Raw genomic sequence first — 18,637 nt, 5'->3', positions numbered from 1 at the left:
ACTTGTGCCGACATTGTGCATGCTCTGTTGCCTGTGTCTATGTGCCTGTGGTTCTGTCAGTGTGATCATGTGATGTATCTGACCCCAGGAATGTGTCAATAAAGTTTCCCCTTCCTGGGACAATGAATTCACGGTGTTCTTATTTCAATTTCCAGGAGTGTATATATGTCATTGGAATGACGAGTATTATGATAGTGAACATCTCTATTTTTTGTAAATATATGGAGATTTTCATGAATAAAACACACTGTTTCATCAATATAGATGAAAGGCACTGGCAAAATACTGAGCTCCTTAAAGAGATGTTTAGTGGTGGAAGACAGGGGTGCTTGTTTCATTATCTTAATTATTCGCTTCTGCATAATAAATACATTCTTATGGGAGAAGCCCCAAAAAGGAATGCAGTATGTAATTATTGAGTGTAATAATGCAAAGTAGGCACATTTTAGTGTCTTGATATCACAGATTTAACTTAAAATACTAAAAGCATAGCACAAACTGTTCATTTTACTTAATAATTTATCTTTATTTATGTCCCACTGTAGTGTGTCATGTATCCACACTCCAAGGAATTTTGTGGCTCTTTCTCGCTGTATGGGCACATTCTCAATCCTGATATCATCTATCACAGACGATACCTTGTGTGTCGAGTGGAAATTTATATACACTGTTTTATCTTTATTTAGGAGAAGTTTGTTTTTGTTCAACCAGTTTACCAGACTACAATTTGTATCAGCAATTGTGGAATTTAGTTGATGAGGACAGTGATTTGAAAACAGTCTATTGGTGTCATCAACAAACATTACTGGTAGACGTTCCTGAATGCTTTGGGGCAGATGATTGATGAATATTGGAAATAAAAGGGGACCACTACTTTCTGTACTCTGTCTGAGAGATATGACCAAACCCAGTCATTGCAATTTCCCCTAATCCCATTACATAGTAGTTTCTCCAAAAGTAATTCATGGTTGACAAGATCAGAAGCTTTAGTGAGATCAAGAAACACACCTGTTGTGTGTTTTCTATCATTGAGTGCCCTATAGATTTCATTTAAAAATGAGTATAGTGCTACATTTATTGACGTCTCTTTCCTAAACCCAAACTGGTGAGGACTTAGTAAGCAGTTACTTTCCAATAAATTTATAACACGGTCATATACTGATTTTTTAGGACTTTTGATGAGCTTGATAAGACTGAGATGGGTCTGTAGTTGCTTACATCACTCCTTTCCCCTTTTTTAAACTTTTGCTGCTTTAAAAATTCTAGGAAATTGACCTGATGATAAAGAGCAGTTTATTATATCTGACGGTGGTTCACACACATGATGGCAGACTATTTTAAAAGTCAATCAGATATAACATCAGGACCACAGGAATGTTTGTTTGGTCTCTGCCTTATAATATTGCAGATTTCATTTGGTGTGACTGGGCCAAGGAAAATTGATTGTGAGAATAATGCTAAATCTGAGTGATGAGTGAGTGCAGGAGTCTTGATTAAAGAAGAAAACTTGTCACCAATATTTGTGAAGTGATCATTAAATATTTCACATAATTGCTTAGGGGCAGTGATAACACCATTCTGATCTTTAATGCAGGTTATTGAGTGTGTCTTGTCTTTTATGCCAACTGTTTCATTTATCAGTCTTCACACGGCTTTTGATTTATTACTTGAGTTGATAATGAATTGCCTATTATACATTTTCTTTGCTTTAGAATTCTTTTATACTGCTTGAAATAGTTAGGGAATACCTCACTGTCTATAGTTTTACTGTAGGCATATAGCAGTTTCTTATTTCTGCAAGAGGTTTTTATTCCTGGTATTAACCATTTATTATTGAACAGTTGAGATGTGTATTTTTTAGCTGTAAATTTGATTGGGAATGCCACTTTATAGCAGTGTTGCAAGATACTCATAAATTCATTAGCCTTTCTGTCAACATTGCTGGCACAATAGACACCTTTCCAGTCAGCTTTAGGAGCAGAAGTGAGAAATGTGCTATATTATTTTTGTTGCTAGTTGATCTTTTGTAAGTCTGTTGGGGAGGTTCTGTCTGTCTATTTGCATCTTGCATGGTCATATTCAGTATCATGCAATTGTGATATGATATACCGTTGGAGATGTTGTCTAGTTTGCAGGCAGATGACATGTCATTGTTAACAAAAACAGCATCTATTACAGAGGAACTGGTATTAGTTGTTCTAATAGGTTTTTTGTTTAAGTTTATCATGTTATAACATTGCAATATATTCACTATTTTCTGGGAAGCAGTGGATTCTACTAGAAAATCTATATTAAAGTCTCCACATAAGATAATACTGGGATATTTTAAACTGTACTGTTGTAGTAGCATATCTAGTTTGGAGGTGAATATTTGTATGTTACCATCAAGTGGTCTGTAGATACATATAACTAAAAGCTTAATACATTTAACTTCTACTGTGACGTATTCAAAATGCTTTTCACAGTTCGTATGCTTGGTTTTAAGTAATGGATTACATTATACATCATCTCGGACAAGTATTAGCTAGCCACCTCCCTTTTTATTAGTTCTGCAAAAATTGTTGACCATTTGAAATCCTGGAAGTGAAAAATAGGCAGCTTCATTATCTTTAAGCCAATGTCGGCTATACAAAGCACATCTATAGTGTCTCTAAAGCTTTCTAAAAATATTTGTAGTTCTAAACTTTTGTTCCCTATGCTTTGCATATACTGGAAGAAAACACAAAATTTTGACTTTTTGTGTGAGTACACTGGTTTTTCAAGTGAGTGGGACTCGGGCACATTACTGGGTACAACACTAACTCTGTAACTCTTTTTGTTCTTTAGTCTGAAAAAGATTTCCTTTGAGAGTTAACTATTGCAGGAATAGACAGCTGTGATAAGCAATCACTAGTTTTATCTATATTAGGTGTGCTGAATTGAGCTCTGATGTTGGTATGATCCAAACCATTTTTGCACTTGGGTACCAAATTTTCGTGAGACCTGTCGGATGTAACAGTAGCATTGGGGGTGATGTTCAGTTCTCTGTAGCCGAGTGGTATTGTGGGGCTACTTTGTACTTTTGTTTTCTTTACAGTTTCTGTTATGAATTTAGTGATTTCATTTCTACCTAAGTTGTTAAGGTGAAATCCATTTCGTGTGTATAGATCTCTACTAAATTCACTTGCTTTTATTAAGGTAACATTTGCGTATTTTGAGCATAATTTATGTATCTGTGAGTTAGTACTTGCTACTTCTACATTCACACATGACCAATTTGGAAGATCGTGTCTGAATGGCACGTCAACCAGAAACACTTTTTTAGATATAATACAAGGTAACTTCCTTCTTAGAGTAGTTATCAGGTGTTGACTGTTGTTGCAAGCAACATTGTTTGTTCCTGCTACAATTATCACGATATCAGATGTGCTTGTTGTGGCAGAGTTTCGGTTTATGGTTTTCAGGACAAACTTTGCACTGACCTCAGGATAAACATAACCTAAACATTTGAAGTCTACATCTTCATTTAAGAATTTAGATACATTGCGGGCTTGGCTGTCGCCCAATACAATAGCTTTGAAATTTTTGTCACATGAATTTTGTTGACCAAGAAGGTTCGTATTTACTTCCACATTTTGAAAACTATCGATTGATAATTTCGCGGGATTTACCTGCACTGTTTTTGGGCACATATTAGTTTTACCTGATGAAAGAGATGTATGCACAGTACCTTTTCATTCCCTTATGTAAATGAAAAATTTGTGGTCAGCAATTTTCAGCATGTCAAGAAACTGTTGAATACTTCTAAAATCATATTTTTTAGGTACCAACATCAATGCGGAAAAAATGTTTTCAGGAGTAGTTCAGACACATGCAGGTGTGTATACATTGCAATCAAGAATATTTTGAGAAACATTGAAACAATTTGTACAAAAAATGTTTTCTTTGTAGACTTTGTGAGAACTTAAAAGGGAGTCCTCATGAGACATGTAAACTAAACATTTTCTTACAAACCAAATGCTACAGTTGCTGGTATTGCTACTGGACCACATTTTTCTGTGTTAAGTCTGTATGTTGACTGAATATGCTTCGGTAGTGCCATTAATAAAAGATAATATTTTCATCAGGCAGACACTTGAGCTTGAGAAATAATATGTAGGAATAGATTAATCAGTTGGTATTATAGCACATATAGTGTCATACTTGATCTTAGATTATTGCAAGAAATGTGCAGTCGTTCCATTAAAAGTAGGTTTCCTTATGTTTCATTCTTATTACATTGAATTTCTCTCCCTTCTAGTATGCAATATCAAGGATGACTGCATATTTTAGAGGAAGAGCTGTGAAAATAACTGATAAGAGAGTGAAGCTAATGACTGAGATACTTAATAGTATTAAGTTCATCAAAATGTATGCCTGGGAAAAAGGATTCTGTGATTCACTTTTAGGTGAGCTCCATACTTTAATTTGACACTTTATGTTATTTCAGTCCACATTCTATTTAGATTTATTTAATCACTGCTTATCTCTGTGATACAGAAAAGTCGAACACACACACACACACACACACACACACACACACACACACACACACACTGATATATACACCTAATATAGATGTATACAATACACTACATATAGCAATTTCAAAAATAATATTGCACCATATATTAAGATTAGTTTTGCACCTGCAGTTTGATTTTTCAAATTTGTTAATGTGCTAGCTATTTTTTATTTTAATACTCTTTAACTATATAATAACTTTTCTTTGTAAGATATGGTTTAATAGTTTTCTTGTTGTCTCAGTTTCAGATACTTCTTTAATGATTTCTATTGATTTATTATTGAGTCCCTGGTAACATATACTATTTTGAGTTTTAAGTGCTCAGTGTATCCTGCATTTTGTTTGTGTATATAGCTGTTTTTGGCATAATGATGGGAACATGATTTTTTCTTGTTCTGTCTGCATAAACCCTAAATTATTGCTGTGTATATAATGATAGAATGAATAACAAGTTACACTGAGGCAGTTGATGATAATACCCTTAGGATATATGAACCAGATGAAAATCTGTTTGCTATTATTTTAATATGGTCTCTGCATTTTTGTTTTCTGCTCACATTTGTACACACAATTTTTTGTCTTTACACTGTTTACTGAGACAGTAATTCTGTTTGCTTTAGTATTGTTATTGTTCATACTGTTGCTCATAATTATGTTAAGGGTTACTTTGTTTTTCTCTGACCATTTGTGTGTACTTTTGTCTTATCATCAGCTTTACACAACAGTGGCACTGATGTCTTTATTTATAATTATTGAATTGCCATAATAGAAAATAGAATTTTGTCTTGTAGACTGACACTTTTTGGAGACACATTAAGGCAAGTAAAAAATAAGAGTGGGACCTATTTGCGAATCCTATGGTAATGCACTTAAATCTGATAGTATCGTATGCAGTGCAATTTCTGTTAGCTGGTGAAATTTCTATAACTATGTACATACTCTGCAAACTGCTATGAAGCATATCACAGAGGGTGTTTAACATTGCGCTGCATATGAAGGGGTTCTTCTCATTCCAGTCATGTATATAGCATGAGAAGAATAAATGTTTAGATGTCTGTGTACATACTGTGATTGTTCTACTCTTGCCTTTGTAGTTCCTTCGGAAGTGGGTGAAATATATCTCCAGATGCTTCAGTTAACACCATATCCCAAAAAGGCTTTCACAAAATAGTTGATATTTTTATCTTCAGGTGTTCATCAGTTGTGGTTTTCATAATTTCCATAAAGATGTCCCATAGACGAACCTTTGACTGACTATTCATGCTGCCTTTTGTATATGTTCAGTGTCCTCTGTTAGTCCTGTTTAGTATGGGTCCCACATGACTGAGCAATATTTTAAGATTGAACATACAAGTGTTTGTAAGAAACCTCCTTTGTAGACTGACTGCATTTTCCCAGTATCCTGCAATGAACTGAGGTCTGTCACCTGCTTTACCTATGACTGAGCCTGTGTGATCATTCCATTTTGTAGCCCTGCAAATTGTTACACCCAGGCGTTTGTTTAATTTGATTGATTCAAATTGTGATTTATTGATATTGTAGTTATAATACCATTTCTGCATTTTATGAAGTGGACAGTTTCACATTTCTTTATATTTAAAGCAATCTGTCCGTCTTAGTGCCATTTTGAAATCTTCTTAAGATGTGATTGATGTGCAGCTCTTTTCAGATACTATTTAATCATATGTAACTACATTATTTGCACAAAGATTGGGGCTACATTTATATTGTTTGTCAGATCATTAATTATCATGACCATCGTCAGTTTTCTGCTATGTTAGCACGTCCTATGTGTCTAAATTTTCTGTAAATGGTTGCTTCCTTCTTAAAGTTGTTGTATGTGTTGCCATTCAGAACTTCATCCAGGACAGTGGCGGCCCGGTACCATGTGGCAATGTGCTGCAGCACACTATAAATATCACACTAAAATGCCATTTCTCTTAGAGTGTGAGCCAAAAGTCACACAAAAATTATGCCATTTTACATTGAATGCAAGCTGGAAATTGCATTAAAATTAAGCCATTTCTCATGGGATTCATGTTGGTATGCAAATAAAAGATCAAAAACATGTTGTGTAACACTCTCTCTGTGAACTGAAAACCAGTGTCAAGTGCTGAAATGGTAATCAGCCACACAACAATCAACTCAGAGAAGAGAGGCAGCTGCCTGTTTTCGACTGCCCATGCACTAATGTGACGTCACCCTTCTGGTACAAAGAGTGATACATTGCTCTCTGCACATGTCAGCAATTTTCTTTGAAATTGTGTGTAACATATTGTGCAGCGGTAGAGTATGAGATGTTTTTGAGGAGCAGTTGACATAATGGCACTGTGGCAAAGTCGTCAAGCATGCAGAATGAAAGTTCATTGACTCGGGTTTGGTTCCCACTACCATCTCAATTTTTTATTTTTTTTATTTTATTCTCCACAATGTTAAACTATTAATTATAAAATTAAGTAGATTTAAAACAGTTCAGTTTACATATGTAAAACTAATGTATTCATTTATTACTATCCTTGTTAGTCAAAAGACTATAGATGGTAGTAAAAAGAATGAGTATATGAGGAAATTTAGTGTGAAATGTTTTCTGTAAATGATCTGCTAAAGAAGCCCTTTCTCAGTAGATCTCTGGAGGAGAAAGTGAGTTTTAAAGAGCTAGGTAGATCTATTCCAAGTGTAAATCTAACATCAGGAGAACTTGAGGTGATGCTTACTGATTTGGCTCAAACTATTTGAGTAGAAACAGGTAGATGCCCCTTTCAGTTTCCTAGAATATTTCACCTGAGCAAGCCCTAGGAAAAAATGAAATATCCTCTAAAGATTTACACATGAGAGATTTTTAAGCAGCAGCTCAATTTTTGTTGTGGTAGCCCAGTGGTCAAATGCACCAACTGACAATTCATTGGCTTGGGTTAGATTCCCACTCCTACCCTTATTTGTTTTCCATCACAGTGTCAAATGATTAATTATTAATTGTAAAATTTAAATATATTTAAACAATTCAATTTATATACAGGGAATTGATACATTCAATTTAATTATGGTCACTACCCTTGTAAGGGCTATAGGTCACCATGTAGCACACTGGTAAAATTTTTCACAAGCTGCCACTGATCCAGGATCTGAAACCTTTTCTTCCCTCATCTCCTCTTCTCTGTTTTTATAGTCCCTGTCAATGCTCCTCCTTCTCCCCTCCCCTTGTTCTACCCATCCCCCTGCCCCCTCCCCCCCTCCCCCCTTCCCTCTTCCCTCCCCTCACCTATCTTAATATATGCTCTGTTCACTTTCTTTTCCTTCTTTTTATTATGTTCAGTAATTTTCTTTCGTCTCCCAGTGTCCTGAGTACCTCCTCTTTTTTTCACTCTATCCATCCAATTAATTCTTTCAATCCTCCACCATGTCCGAATCTGAAACAGTGTGATTTTTTTCCTCACTGTTCATGGTTCAGCACCATACAGAAGAATACTCTATACAAAATGTTTTATTAGTCTTTTCCTCAAATCTGTTTGCATATTTCTGAAAAAACTCTCCTATTCATACAAAATGCCTTTTTTGCCATTGTTATTGTGGTTTTAATTTTAGTGCTGTTCACCCAGTCACTTTCTATCCAGCTACCTATGTATTCAAAGGTTTGCATAAGTTCTAATATTTCTCCATTCAGCATTGTCTTTCCCATTTTATTTCCTCGTAGTGCCATTACTTTTTTTCTTTGTACTAATATCCACTGCATAACTCTTTTCTTAAGCTTCACTGGAATCAACCGTATCTTGCAATTCTTTTTCATCTGTTGCTGGAAGGACCATGTCGGCTGCAAACCTCAATCAACATGTTGATAATATTATGAACAGGATAGATTGCTACTCACCACATAGCGGAGATGCTGAGTAGCAGATAGGCACAACAAAAAGTGTGTCAAGCAAGAAAGCTTTTGACCAAAAAGACCTTCATCAGAATTGGAGTAGCACATAGGCGGCACAACAAAAAGTGTGTCAAGCAAGTAAGCTTTCGACCCAAAAGGCCTTCATCAACACACACACACACACACACACACACACACACACACACACACACACACACACACACACACACATGACCACAGTCTCCAGCTGCCGAGGCGAGACTACGAGCAGCAGCAAATAAAGGAGAAGCAATCTGGGTAGTCGAGGTAAAGAGAAGGCTGGGGCAGGGAGGGGTAGGGATAGCGAGGCAAGGGTGGGGAACGGTGAAGTGCTGTTTGTGGGAGCAAACAGGGATGCGGTGGAGAGAGGATAGGGCAGCTAGGTGCAGTTAGGAAGCTAGACGGTGTGGGGGACTGTTGGGGGGGGGGGGGGGGGGGGACAGAAAAGAAAGGGCAGTGTAATGGTAGGGATAGGTTGGACAATGAATAATGGAGCTTGAGTGTCTAGGAGGGTTATGAGGACATAGGATATACTACAGGAAGAGTTCCCACATTTGCAATTCAGAAAGTCTGGTGTTGGTAGGAAGGATCCAGATGACACAGGCTGTGAAACAGTCATTGAAATGAAGAGCGTTGTTTTGTACAGTATGCTCAGCAGCTAGGTAGTCCACATGGTTCTTGGCCACAGTTTTTCAGTGGCCATTCATGCGGACAGACAGCCTGTTATGCCCACATAGAATCCAGTACAGGGGCTGCAGTTTAGCTTCTAGATCACAGGACTGGTTTCACAGGTGGCTCTGCCTCTGATGGGATAGATGATGCTTGTGAGCAGACTGGAGTAGATGTACGAGACAGGTCTTGCGTCTAGGTCTATTACAGGGATATGAGCCAAGAGGCAAGGGGTTGGGGTTAGGGGTTGTATAGGGTGGGCCAAGGATGTTGTTTAGGTTCAAAGGGCAGTGAAATAGGAAGGATAGTGGGTAAGACATTCCTCATTTCATGGCATGATGGGAAGTAGGCAAAAGCAAAGTGGAGAATATTTTCATTGAAAAGCCTTAGCCCCACAAAAATATCAGTCCCTTCTAAAGGCCTTATCTTTTGCCCCACTCCCAAATTCAATCCTGCAGGATTTGTTAAAGAGCTTCTCTCCTTCTCTCAGTCCCTACAGTGGAAAGACTTTTTCGCCACCCACTCTGCCAATCAGACTCAACCAAAGACCAACGTTGAACCCTGCCTCAGTTCACTCCTCTGCCCAACCGTGATCCACCCCCACTGCCACCTAATCACTACCTGTAAACTTTTGTAATATAACATGGTGAAAAATGATTGTTGTGTGGTGAAGTTTGGCATATGTATCGTTGCTTAGCACAAGAAAACAGAATACCACATCATATTACAGATATCCTCCACCAAATAAATAATACATATCTTGTGTAATCCAGGGTGCTGCTTCTTAATGCTGCCATAAGTTCATCTTGTGCAATGGTAGAAATAAGCTCCAGGAATTTGTGTTCACAACGAGTTTTATTTTGCATGCTAGATGTTCGGCGGTGAACTACATGTAAGATTGACCCAACACTGTCTCACGACTGACGCTAAACTGGACCCCAACTGAGATATGGCGGCGTACAGTTCACCTCTATTTATATGATTTTAAACAATTACTGATATTGTTACATATAAAATTTTTAGGTTTAAGAATTAAAACTTTTACATACATCTTCCAAAATTACATAGAAATTTACATGAAATAAAAGTGAATAATTTCCTACAAAGACAGTAAAGAATTTGTTTCTATTAAGATTATAAATTATATGTTTTATCATTACAACAGTATATTTCATCGATTTGCATTTATCATTTTACTTACTTAAAGGATAATCACCCTATCATTTTCAGGTGAACAGAGGGATTAGTTTTATTGAATGAAAAGCCAAGATTCAATTAATTAAATTTTGTACAAGTAAAACTTTTCATTTTTTTATAGTCATAATTACAATTCCATTAACTAACACCAATTAAAACATTAGTATGTTTAATTCTGACTCAGAAATTATCATGTCATATTTCTATTAGGGATACAATTTTTTTTAGTTTGAAAACACAAAAATAGCAGTCTTTCGAAGACTAGCAATATTGAAACTTTAATCGTTAATTACTCCATAATTACAATAGCAATTTTATTCATACCATGTGCCTGAAGGTTGTATAATGTACAAATTGTGATGGTACATCAGCTTTAAACCCAACATGTTTCCTTCATTCCGCCAAAGCCTCCTCCTTACCCACACCACCGAGATTGCTTCCCCTGTCATGCACTGTTGCTTGCAGACTGGCCTCAGCCAGGACTGTGGTCATGTCTGTGTGAGCTGCATTTGTGTGTGTGTGTGTGTGTGTGTGTGTGTGTGTGTGTGAGAGAGAGAGAGAGAGAGAGAGAGAGAGAGAGAGAGAGAGAGAGAGAGAAATTCCGATGAAGGCCTTACTTCCTTGACACTCTCTTTATTGTGCCTATCTGTGACTCAGCAACTCCCTACATAGTGACTAGCAATCTGTCCTTTTCATGATATTGTCGTTTTTCAGTCCTGGATTTTCTGTTGTGCAAACACCATATTCTTATTCCTCCAGTTATTATCCCCATTCCATCTACTGGGCCATGGTGAGCCTTGTTTCCTAAATATGCTAAAACTTTATCAAAGCAGAACATGTATAATCCATTTATCTGCCCAAACCATGTAACTATTTCACTCCTGACACATTCAGTACACTTTTGTATGCAAATTTTTTGTATAACATGGAATGTTCCTACTGTAGCTTATACAGTATTATTGTACAAAGAAACTGGTACACCTACCTTATAATGTGTAGGGCCCTCGCAGCCACGCAGAAGTACCACAGCACGATATGGCATGGACCAACTAATGTCTGAAGTAGTGCTGGAGGGAACTGACACCATGAATCCTGCAGGGCTGTCCATAAATCCATAAGAGTATGAGGGGTGTGGAGATCTCTTCTGACAAGGGAACCTCCCCATCGCACCCCCCTCAGATTTAGTTATAAGTTGGCACAGTGGATAGGCCTTGATAAACCGAACACAGATCAATTGAGAAAACAAGAAGAAGTTGTGTGGAACTGTGAAAAAATAAGCAAAATATACAAACTGAGTAGTCCACGGGTCGCATAGGCAACATCATGGACAAAGTGAGCTCAGGAGCGTTGTGGTCCCGTGGTAGCGTGAGCAGCTGCTGAGCGCGAGGTCCTTGGTTCAAGCCTTCCCTCGAGTGAAAATTTTATTTTCTTTATTTTTGCATAGTTATTATCTGTCCGTTCGTTCATTGACATCTTTGTTCACTGTAATAAGTTTAGTGTCTGTGTTTTGCGACTGCATCGCAAAACCGTGCGATTAGTAGACGAAAGGACGTGCCTCTCCAATGGGAACTGAAAACATTTGATCGCAAGGTCATAGGTCAACCGATTCCTCCACAGGAAAACACATCTGATATATTCTATATGACACTGGTGACGGCATGTGCGTCACATGACAGGAATATGTTGTCGACCCACCTAACTTGTACACGTGGCGAATGGGTAAAAAGATTCTTCTACCTTGCCCGATTTAGGTTTTCTTGTGGATGTGATAATCACTCCCAAAAAAGTGATGAAAACTTAAGAGTTTGTCACATTAACTGAAAATAAAAAATTAAACTTTTCACTTGATGAAAGATTTGAACCAAGAACCTTTCGTTCCGCAGCTGCTCACGTTACCACGACACCACGGTGCTCCTGCGTTCCCAAAGTCCTTGACGTTGCCTATCTTCCCATGAACTACTCAGTTTGTATATTTTGCTTATTTTTTCACAGTTCCACACAACTTCTTCTTGTTTTCTCAATTGATCTGTTTTCAGTTTTTCAAGGCCTATCCACTGTGCCAACTTATAACTAAATCTGAGGGGGGTGCGATGGGGAGGTTCCCTTGTGAGCAGCATGTTGCAAGACATGCGAGATATGCTCAATAATGTTCATGCCTGGGGCGTTTGGTAATCAGTGGAAGTGTTTAAACTCAGAAGAGTGTTTCTGGAGTCGCTCTGTAGCAATTCTGGATGTGTGCGGTGTTGCTTTGTCCTGCAGGAATTTCCCAAGTCCGTCCGAACACACAAAGGACATGAATGGATGCAGGTGATCAGACAGGATGCTTACGTACACGTCACATGTCATATTCATATCTAGACATATCAGGGGCCCCATATTACTCCAATTGCACATGCCCCACACCTTTACAGAGCCTCCACCAGCCTGAACAGTCCTGTGCTGACATGCAGGGTCTATGGATTCATGAGGTTGTCCCTATACCCATACAGTCCATGTGCTTGACACAATTTAAAACGAGACTTGTCTGACCAGGCAACATGTTTCCAGTTGTCAACAGTCCAGTGTCAGTGTTGACAGGCCTAGGCAAGGCATAAAGCTTTGTGTTGTGCAGTCATTAAGGGTACATGAGTGGACCTTCGGCTCTGAAAGCCCTTATCTATGATGTTTTGTTGAATGGTTCACACGCTGACACTTGTTGGTGGCCCAACATTGAAATCTGCAGCAATATGTGGAAGGGCTGCATTCTGTTACATTGAATGATTCTCTTCATTCTTCATTGATCCTGTTCTTGCAACATCTGTTTCCGGCTACAGCAATGTCGGAGATTTGATGTTTTACCAGATTCCTGGTACACTCGTGAAATGGTCATATGGGAAAAATCCTCACTTCATTGCTACGTAGGAGACGCTGTGTCCCATCATTTGTGTGCCGACTATATCACCACATTGAAACCCACTTAAATCTTGATAAAGTGCCATTGTAGCAGCAGTAACCAATCTAACAACTGCACCAGACACTTGTCTTATATAGGCATTGTTGACTGCAGCACGTATTTTGCCTGTTTACAAATAGCTGTGTCAGTTCATCAGAGGAAATGGTTTGTTCATGAACACTCTTAATTGGCAATGTTTCTTGTTTTCCATTATGATTGACATGTGTGGGTGCACACTGGAACATTGTTGCACACCTGAGAACACTCTGCTGCAATTTGTGCAGGGAATAGGTGGGTGTAGTTCCATTGAACAATGGTTTTACCAGCATTCCAAAGTAATTTAGTACCTGCATTAGTTTCTGCCCCTTTTCAGTTGACTAGATGCGCTCTGGCTGATAACATGATGTCAAAGAAAAAGTGTTTTTACTAACACGTAATGAAAAGTTCAGGATAATCAAGGCGAGTAAGACACACTCTCTGTACACAAAATTAAATTGCATTTCATATGTGGTAAAACACAAATTTATGATACGTTAAGAAAAAAGGATAAGATATGGGATGAATGGATGAAAGGGAACAGGCAAATAAAAAGAAAGGTGAAGAAGACAGGAAATCAAAAAATTAATGAGATAGTGTGAGAATGGTTTGTAAGTGTGGTGGCAAAAAGTTTAGCTGTGCCTGGATAAAAAATTTAGCTTTGTCTGGACCCATGTTACAGAGTGAGGCTCTGAAAGTAACTGAAGAACTTGGAAATAGGGTGTTGAAGGCATCAGCAGGAGCACTGGAGAGTTTCAAAGCTAGGCACAACATTGTGTGGAATGAAGAGTATGGGCAAGCTAAGGACATGCAGGAAAGTGTAGCAACAGAATGGAAGACAGTACTGTACAATCCAATTTCAAATTATGACCAAAAAGACTTGTTCAATGCTAATGAAACAGAACTGTTTTAGCATGCACTACCTTCAAAATCTGTAGTAATTTTAGGTAAAAAGTACACTGTTCGAAACATGTCCAAGGAAAGACTCACTTTACTGCTGTGTAGAAACATATTAAGTGAAATGGAGAAGCCATTGGTGATGGTAAAGGTGGCAAAACCACATTGTTTCAAATATGTGGACGTCAGAAAGCATCCGGATACATGATGAAGCAATAAAAAGATGTGCGTGATGAGTGGTCTTATGGAAGATGGCTGATCTTTCTTAATGCCAGAATGAAGAAGGATATTGCCAAATTGTTCTTTTCATGGACAATGCAACCTGCCACCTGAAAGCCAAGTTGCAGACATGAAATTGGCTTGGTTCCCACCAAGTTCAACCAGCCTCACATAACCCATGGACCAGGGGGTTATTTACACATCCAAGTCCCATTATAGGTGATTATTGATACAGTCTCTTATTATTAGTGTTGAAGAAGCTGAAAGTGTATTTGCTGTTGCACGGTCAGTTTCTCTCCTGGTTGCAGTAAATTGGATTGGCTTGACAATAGGGAAAATAAAGCCTGAAAATGTTACCAAGTGCTTCAAGGGAGTGGGGTTTGCGGTTCAAGAGCAAGATACTTGTGTGGCCATCAGCGCTCAAGAAAATGCAGCAGGTATTGTTGAATTAATTAAAATGCAAAACACTTCATGTACTGCAGATCACTACATTCAGAGTGATGATTTTGTGTCAACTCACTCCACTTGTACTTCAGGGACAGATTTGATAGAAATTTGCAACACAGAAGTTGATCAGGAAGAAACAAAAAAGGAAGGCGAGGAGCAAAATGTCCCTAGAAAAATTAATATTCCTGAAGAAGCTGTGATGCAATTTGCAGCTCGCATAAATTTACCCAAGCTGTTGGAACTATTGTATAATGTTAAAAATTGGGTAGAGAAAACAAATCTGAATAGGAAATTCAAACAGTTTTCCCTCCTTGGTATGTGGCAAAAAAGTGAAACGTAAAGCAAATAAACACAGGCTCTAGAATTGGGTAGTTGTACAATCTATTTCAATCTATTAGAGTTTGACTGAGGGCATTTTGTGATGGTCCAGGGGATTGGCACAAGCATTTCAGAAATTGCACAACTTGTTGAGTATTCGAGGAGTACTGTGGTGAATGTCTTCAACACATGGCAAAACCAAGGCAAATCACATCTAGACATTGTGGAGTTGTGTGGCCACCCCTCATTACGGGTGTCAGACGTCTAGGCCAGGCAGGCTGGTAAAACAGGACAGATGGTGAACTGTGGCAGAGCTAACATCAGACTTTAATGCAGAGCAGATTACAAGTGTGTCTGAACACACAGCAGCACACTGCACACTCCTAACAATGAGTCTCTGCAGCTGATGACCCATGCATGTGCCAATGTTAACCCCTTGACGCTGTCAGTTACAACTGAAATGAGTGCATGACCATTGGCACCTGAAATTGGTGCATTGGCAGAGCATTAGATGGCTTGATGAATCCTGATGCCATCTTCATCAAGCCAACAGGAGGACGCGAATCCATCACATTTCAGGGGAACAGCTCCTCGACACCTGTAGTGCAGGATGGACAGAAGCTGGCAGTGACTCCATTTTCCTTTGGGGAACTTTCACGTGGGCATCCATGGGTCAAATGGAGCTCGTGCAAGACACCATGATAGCCAAGGCATATCATACGCTGGTTGTAGACCATGTACACTGCTTTATGATCATCATGTTTCCCACCTGCAGTGGCATTTTTCAGCAAGATAATGTGCCATGTCACAAGGGCAGGAGTGTGATGGAGTGGTTCCAGGAACACAGTGACAAGTTCCAATTGATGTGGTGGCCTCCCAACTTGCCAACTCTGAACCTGATTGAACACATCTGGGGTGCGATTGAATGTGGTGCCAGAGCTCATTGCCCCCCTCCCCAGAATTTACAGTAATTGGGTGACGTGTGTGGAGATGCAGTGCCAGTTCCCTCCAATGACCTATCATGGCCTCATTGTTTCCATGCCATGATGTGCCAAAGTTTGACATACCAGCTATTAGTAGGTGTTCATAATGTTCTGGCTGATCAGTGTACATACGAACATACATAATTGTTCACTTGAAGATGACTACGCAGACAAAATTGGCTACTAGTGTTGAATAAAATGTTTTGTTTCAAGCTTTAGCAGAATTTTACAAATCTGCCTTCTGTGAAACAATATTTTTTGATCACTTGCCTGGTACCTCCTCTGGGCTTGACATTATTTCTTAATTTGTGTTGTTTGCATCTGAAGTTTATAGAACAGCAATTTTCGGTAAATTATAGATTGACAACACACCATATTTTATCCCCACAAGGCTTTATATTTACTCTTGGAGTAGAATATAAACTGGCACTTACACTTCACAGATAACCTTGTTAATTTTTTTATTTTTTATTCTCTGTAATTCTGGTGTATACAAACAATTGTTTTATTTTTATTTTTGCAGGAATTTTTATTCCTTTTTACTAGCTTTTTGAAGTGTTGTGTGGATGTGTACCTGAGTACCTGATTGGAAATGCTACATAACAGTATTACTGAGTACAAAATAAATAAATAAATAATAAAATAAAAAATTAAATAAAATCAAAAATTAAAAAAAACGATGTTCAAGTCACCACATAGCAAAATATTTGGGTATTTTGAGCTGTAGAGTCTAGTTTTGAAATGAATATTATGCCAAGGAGTGCTTTCTTATTTTGCATTCCTTGTCTGGGTAGAATGGGATACAACAATTGCCCTAAGTACAATAACTCCGTGTCCCCTCCTCCCCAAACAACATATCACAGTGCTGCACATGATGCACTATGCATGAAATTCCAGACAGAAATGAGACAAAAAGCGTATGAGCAAAGCAAACACCAAGCACAGGCTTTCTACATCATCATAGCTGCACATGTGCAGTAAAGTGAGTTTTCTGTTGCTCTCTGGCAACTGCTCAAATGAAGCTATTTCTAACAGGTCATGGGAAAATATTGTGAATGGTGATTCGAGAAGTGTTACTGTCAAAGTAAATGTCCTTTTGTGCAAGATGAATTATGTTACTTCTGAGAATGTATGATGAATTTCTTATATCATCGAGTGTTTGACTCGAATTCAAAATTTAACACTTTGAGGACCAGCCACTCAGAAAAATGTGAGACTCAGAAGACCAACCATTTATGTCATTATTTGAAATTTTACTGGCACATTTGTGTTTGATTTACCCTTTAGGCTCATCATCATCTTGGACAGTTTCCAGCCACTGGCTGGGTCTGTCGGGAACACAAGCCTCTCCATCGTGTTCTGTCTTTCCACCATTCCCCCTCTTCCACCTTCGTCCAGTTCTCTCCTCTTCTCGTCACACATTCCTTCACTCCCTTCACCCATCTATCTCTTGGTCTTCCTCTGGGCCTCTTCCCCTCCAGTTGCAGATCAAACATCCTCTTTGGAATTCTTCCCTCATCCATTCTCTTCATGTGTCCACACCACTGCACTCTTGATTTTTCTATCCTGTCCTGTACTGGTTCCTCCTTTAGTCTTTCCCTCACATACACATTTCGCAATCTGTCTCGTCTTGTTACACTCAACCTGCTCCTCTGGAACTTCATTTCACTAGCCTGTATTTTACTTTTGTCGCTTTTGTGCATTACCCATGTCTCACTTCCGTATGCCAATATGGGGACAAAGTAGGTTCGGTATATAATACCCTTGGATTTCTGTGGCACCTCCTTGCTCCAAATAAGCCCCCTAATGCATTTGTAGAACTGCCCTGCTTTTCTGCACCTTTCATTTATTTCCATTGCATTTCCCCCCTTACTTTCAATCATGCCTCCCAGGTACTTGAAGTTCTCTACCACTTGTAGTTTTTCCCCTCCACAAGTTATATCCACATTTGGCCTATTCTTCTTCCTTGTTGTGACAATTATTTCACTTTTCTTTGCAGAGAAATGCATTCCATATTGTGCTGCCGTTGCCTCCCATACATCTAACTGCTCTTGCACCTCCTTCTCGCAATTTCCCCATAACATCAGGTCATCGGCAAAAAGCACTGCTTTCATTTTATGATCTCCAATTGCTTCTGATACTTGCTGTAGGATTTCATCCATAACAATAATAAACAATAAAGGCGAAAGTGCACTTCCCTGTCGCAGCCCATTTTCCAGCTTGAACCATGCAGTACGTTCCCTCCCCACTTTCACACAACTCTCACTTCCCTCATACATTTTTCTGACTTTTCGTGTTATCTCTTCATCTATCCCTTTTGCGTTCAGCACATCCCAGAGCTTGTCCCTACAGATACTGTCATACGCCTTCTCAATATCTAAAAAGGCCATGATTAAGTCCTTCCCGTACTCATAGTGCCTTTTCTGCAGTTGCCTTACCGCAAATATGAGGTCCGTTGTTGATCTTCCCAGTCTGAAACCATACTGCTCCTCTTGCAG

General features: G+C 38.7%; 1 protein-coding gene across 4 annotated transcripts in view; it reads left to right on the top strand.

Moving 5' to 3' along the window:
• LOC124711518 (ATP-binding cassette sub-family C member 5-like) overlaps nt 1-18,637 on the top strand; it is a 538,718-nt gene that overhangs the window by 150,108 nt on the left and 369,973 nt on the right. For all 4 annotated transcript variants that reach the window (XM_047241664.1, XM_047241655.1, XM_047241649.1 and 1 more), the window contains one exon: nt 4,280-4,427. In XM_047241664.1, coding sequence (XP_047097620.1) covers nt 4,280-4,427 — 148 coding nt within the window. The remainder of the gene's footprint in view (nt 1-4,279; nt 4,428-18,637) is intronic.

Source organism: Schistocerca piceifrons, chromosome 1 (genome assembly GCF_021461385.2).
Source record: "Schistocerca piceifrons isolate TAMUIC-IGC-003096 chromosome 1, iqSchPice1.1, whole genome shotgun sequence".
In the NCBI taxonomy this organism is placed as follows: Eukaryota; Metazoa; Arthropoda; class Insecta; order Orthoptera; family Acrididae; genus Schistocerca; species Schistocerca piceifrons.
Note: the sequence above shows the minus strand (reverse complement) of the source record. Positions and strands in the feature narration are given on the sequence as shown.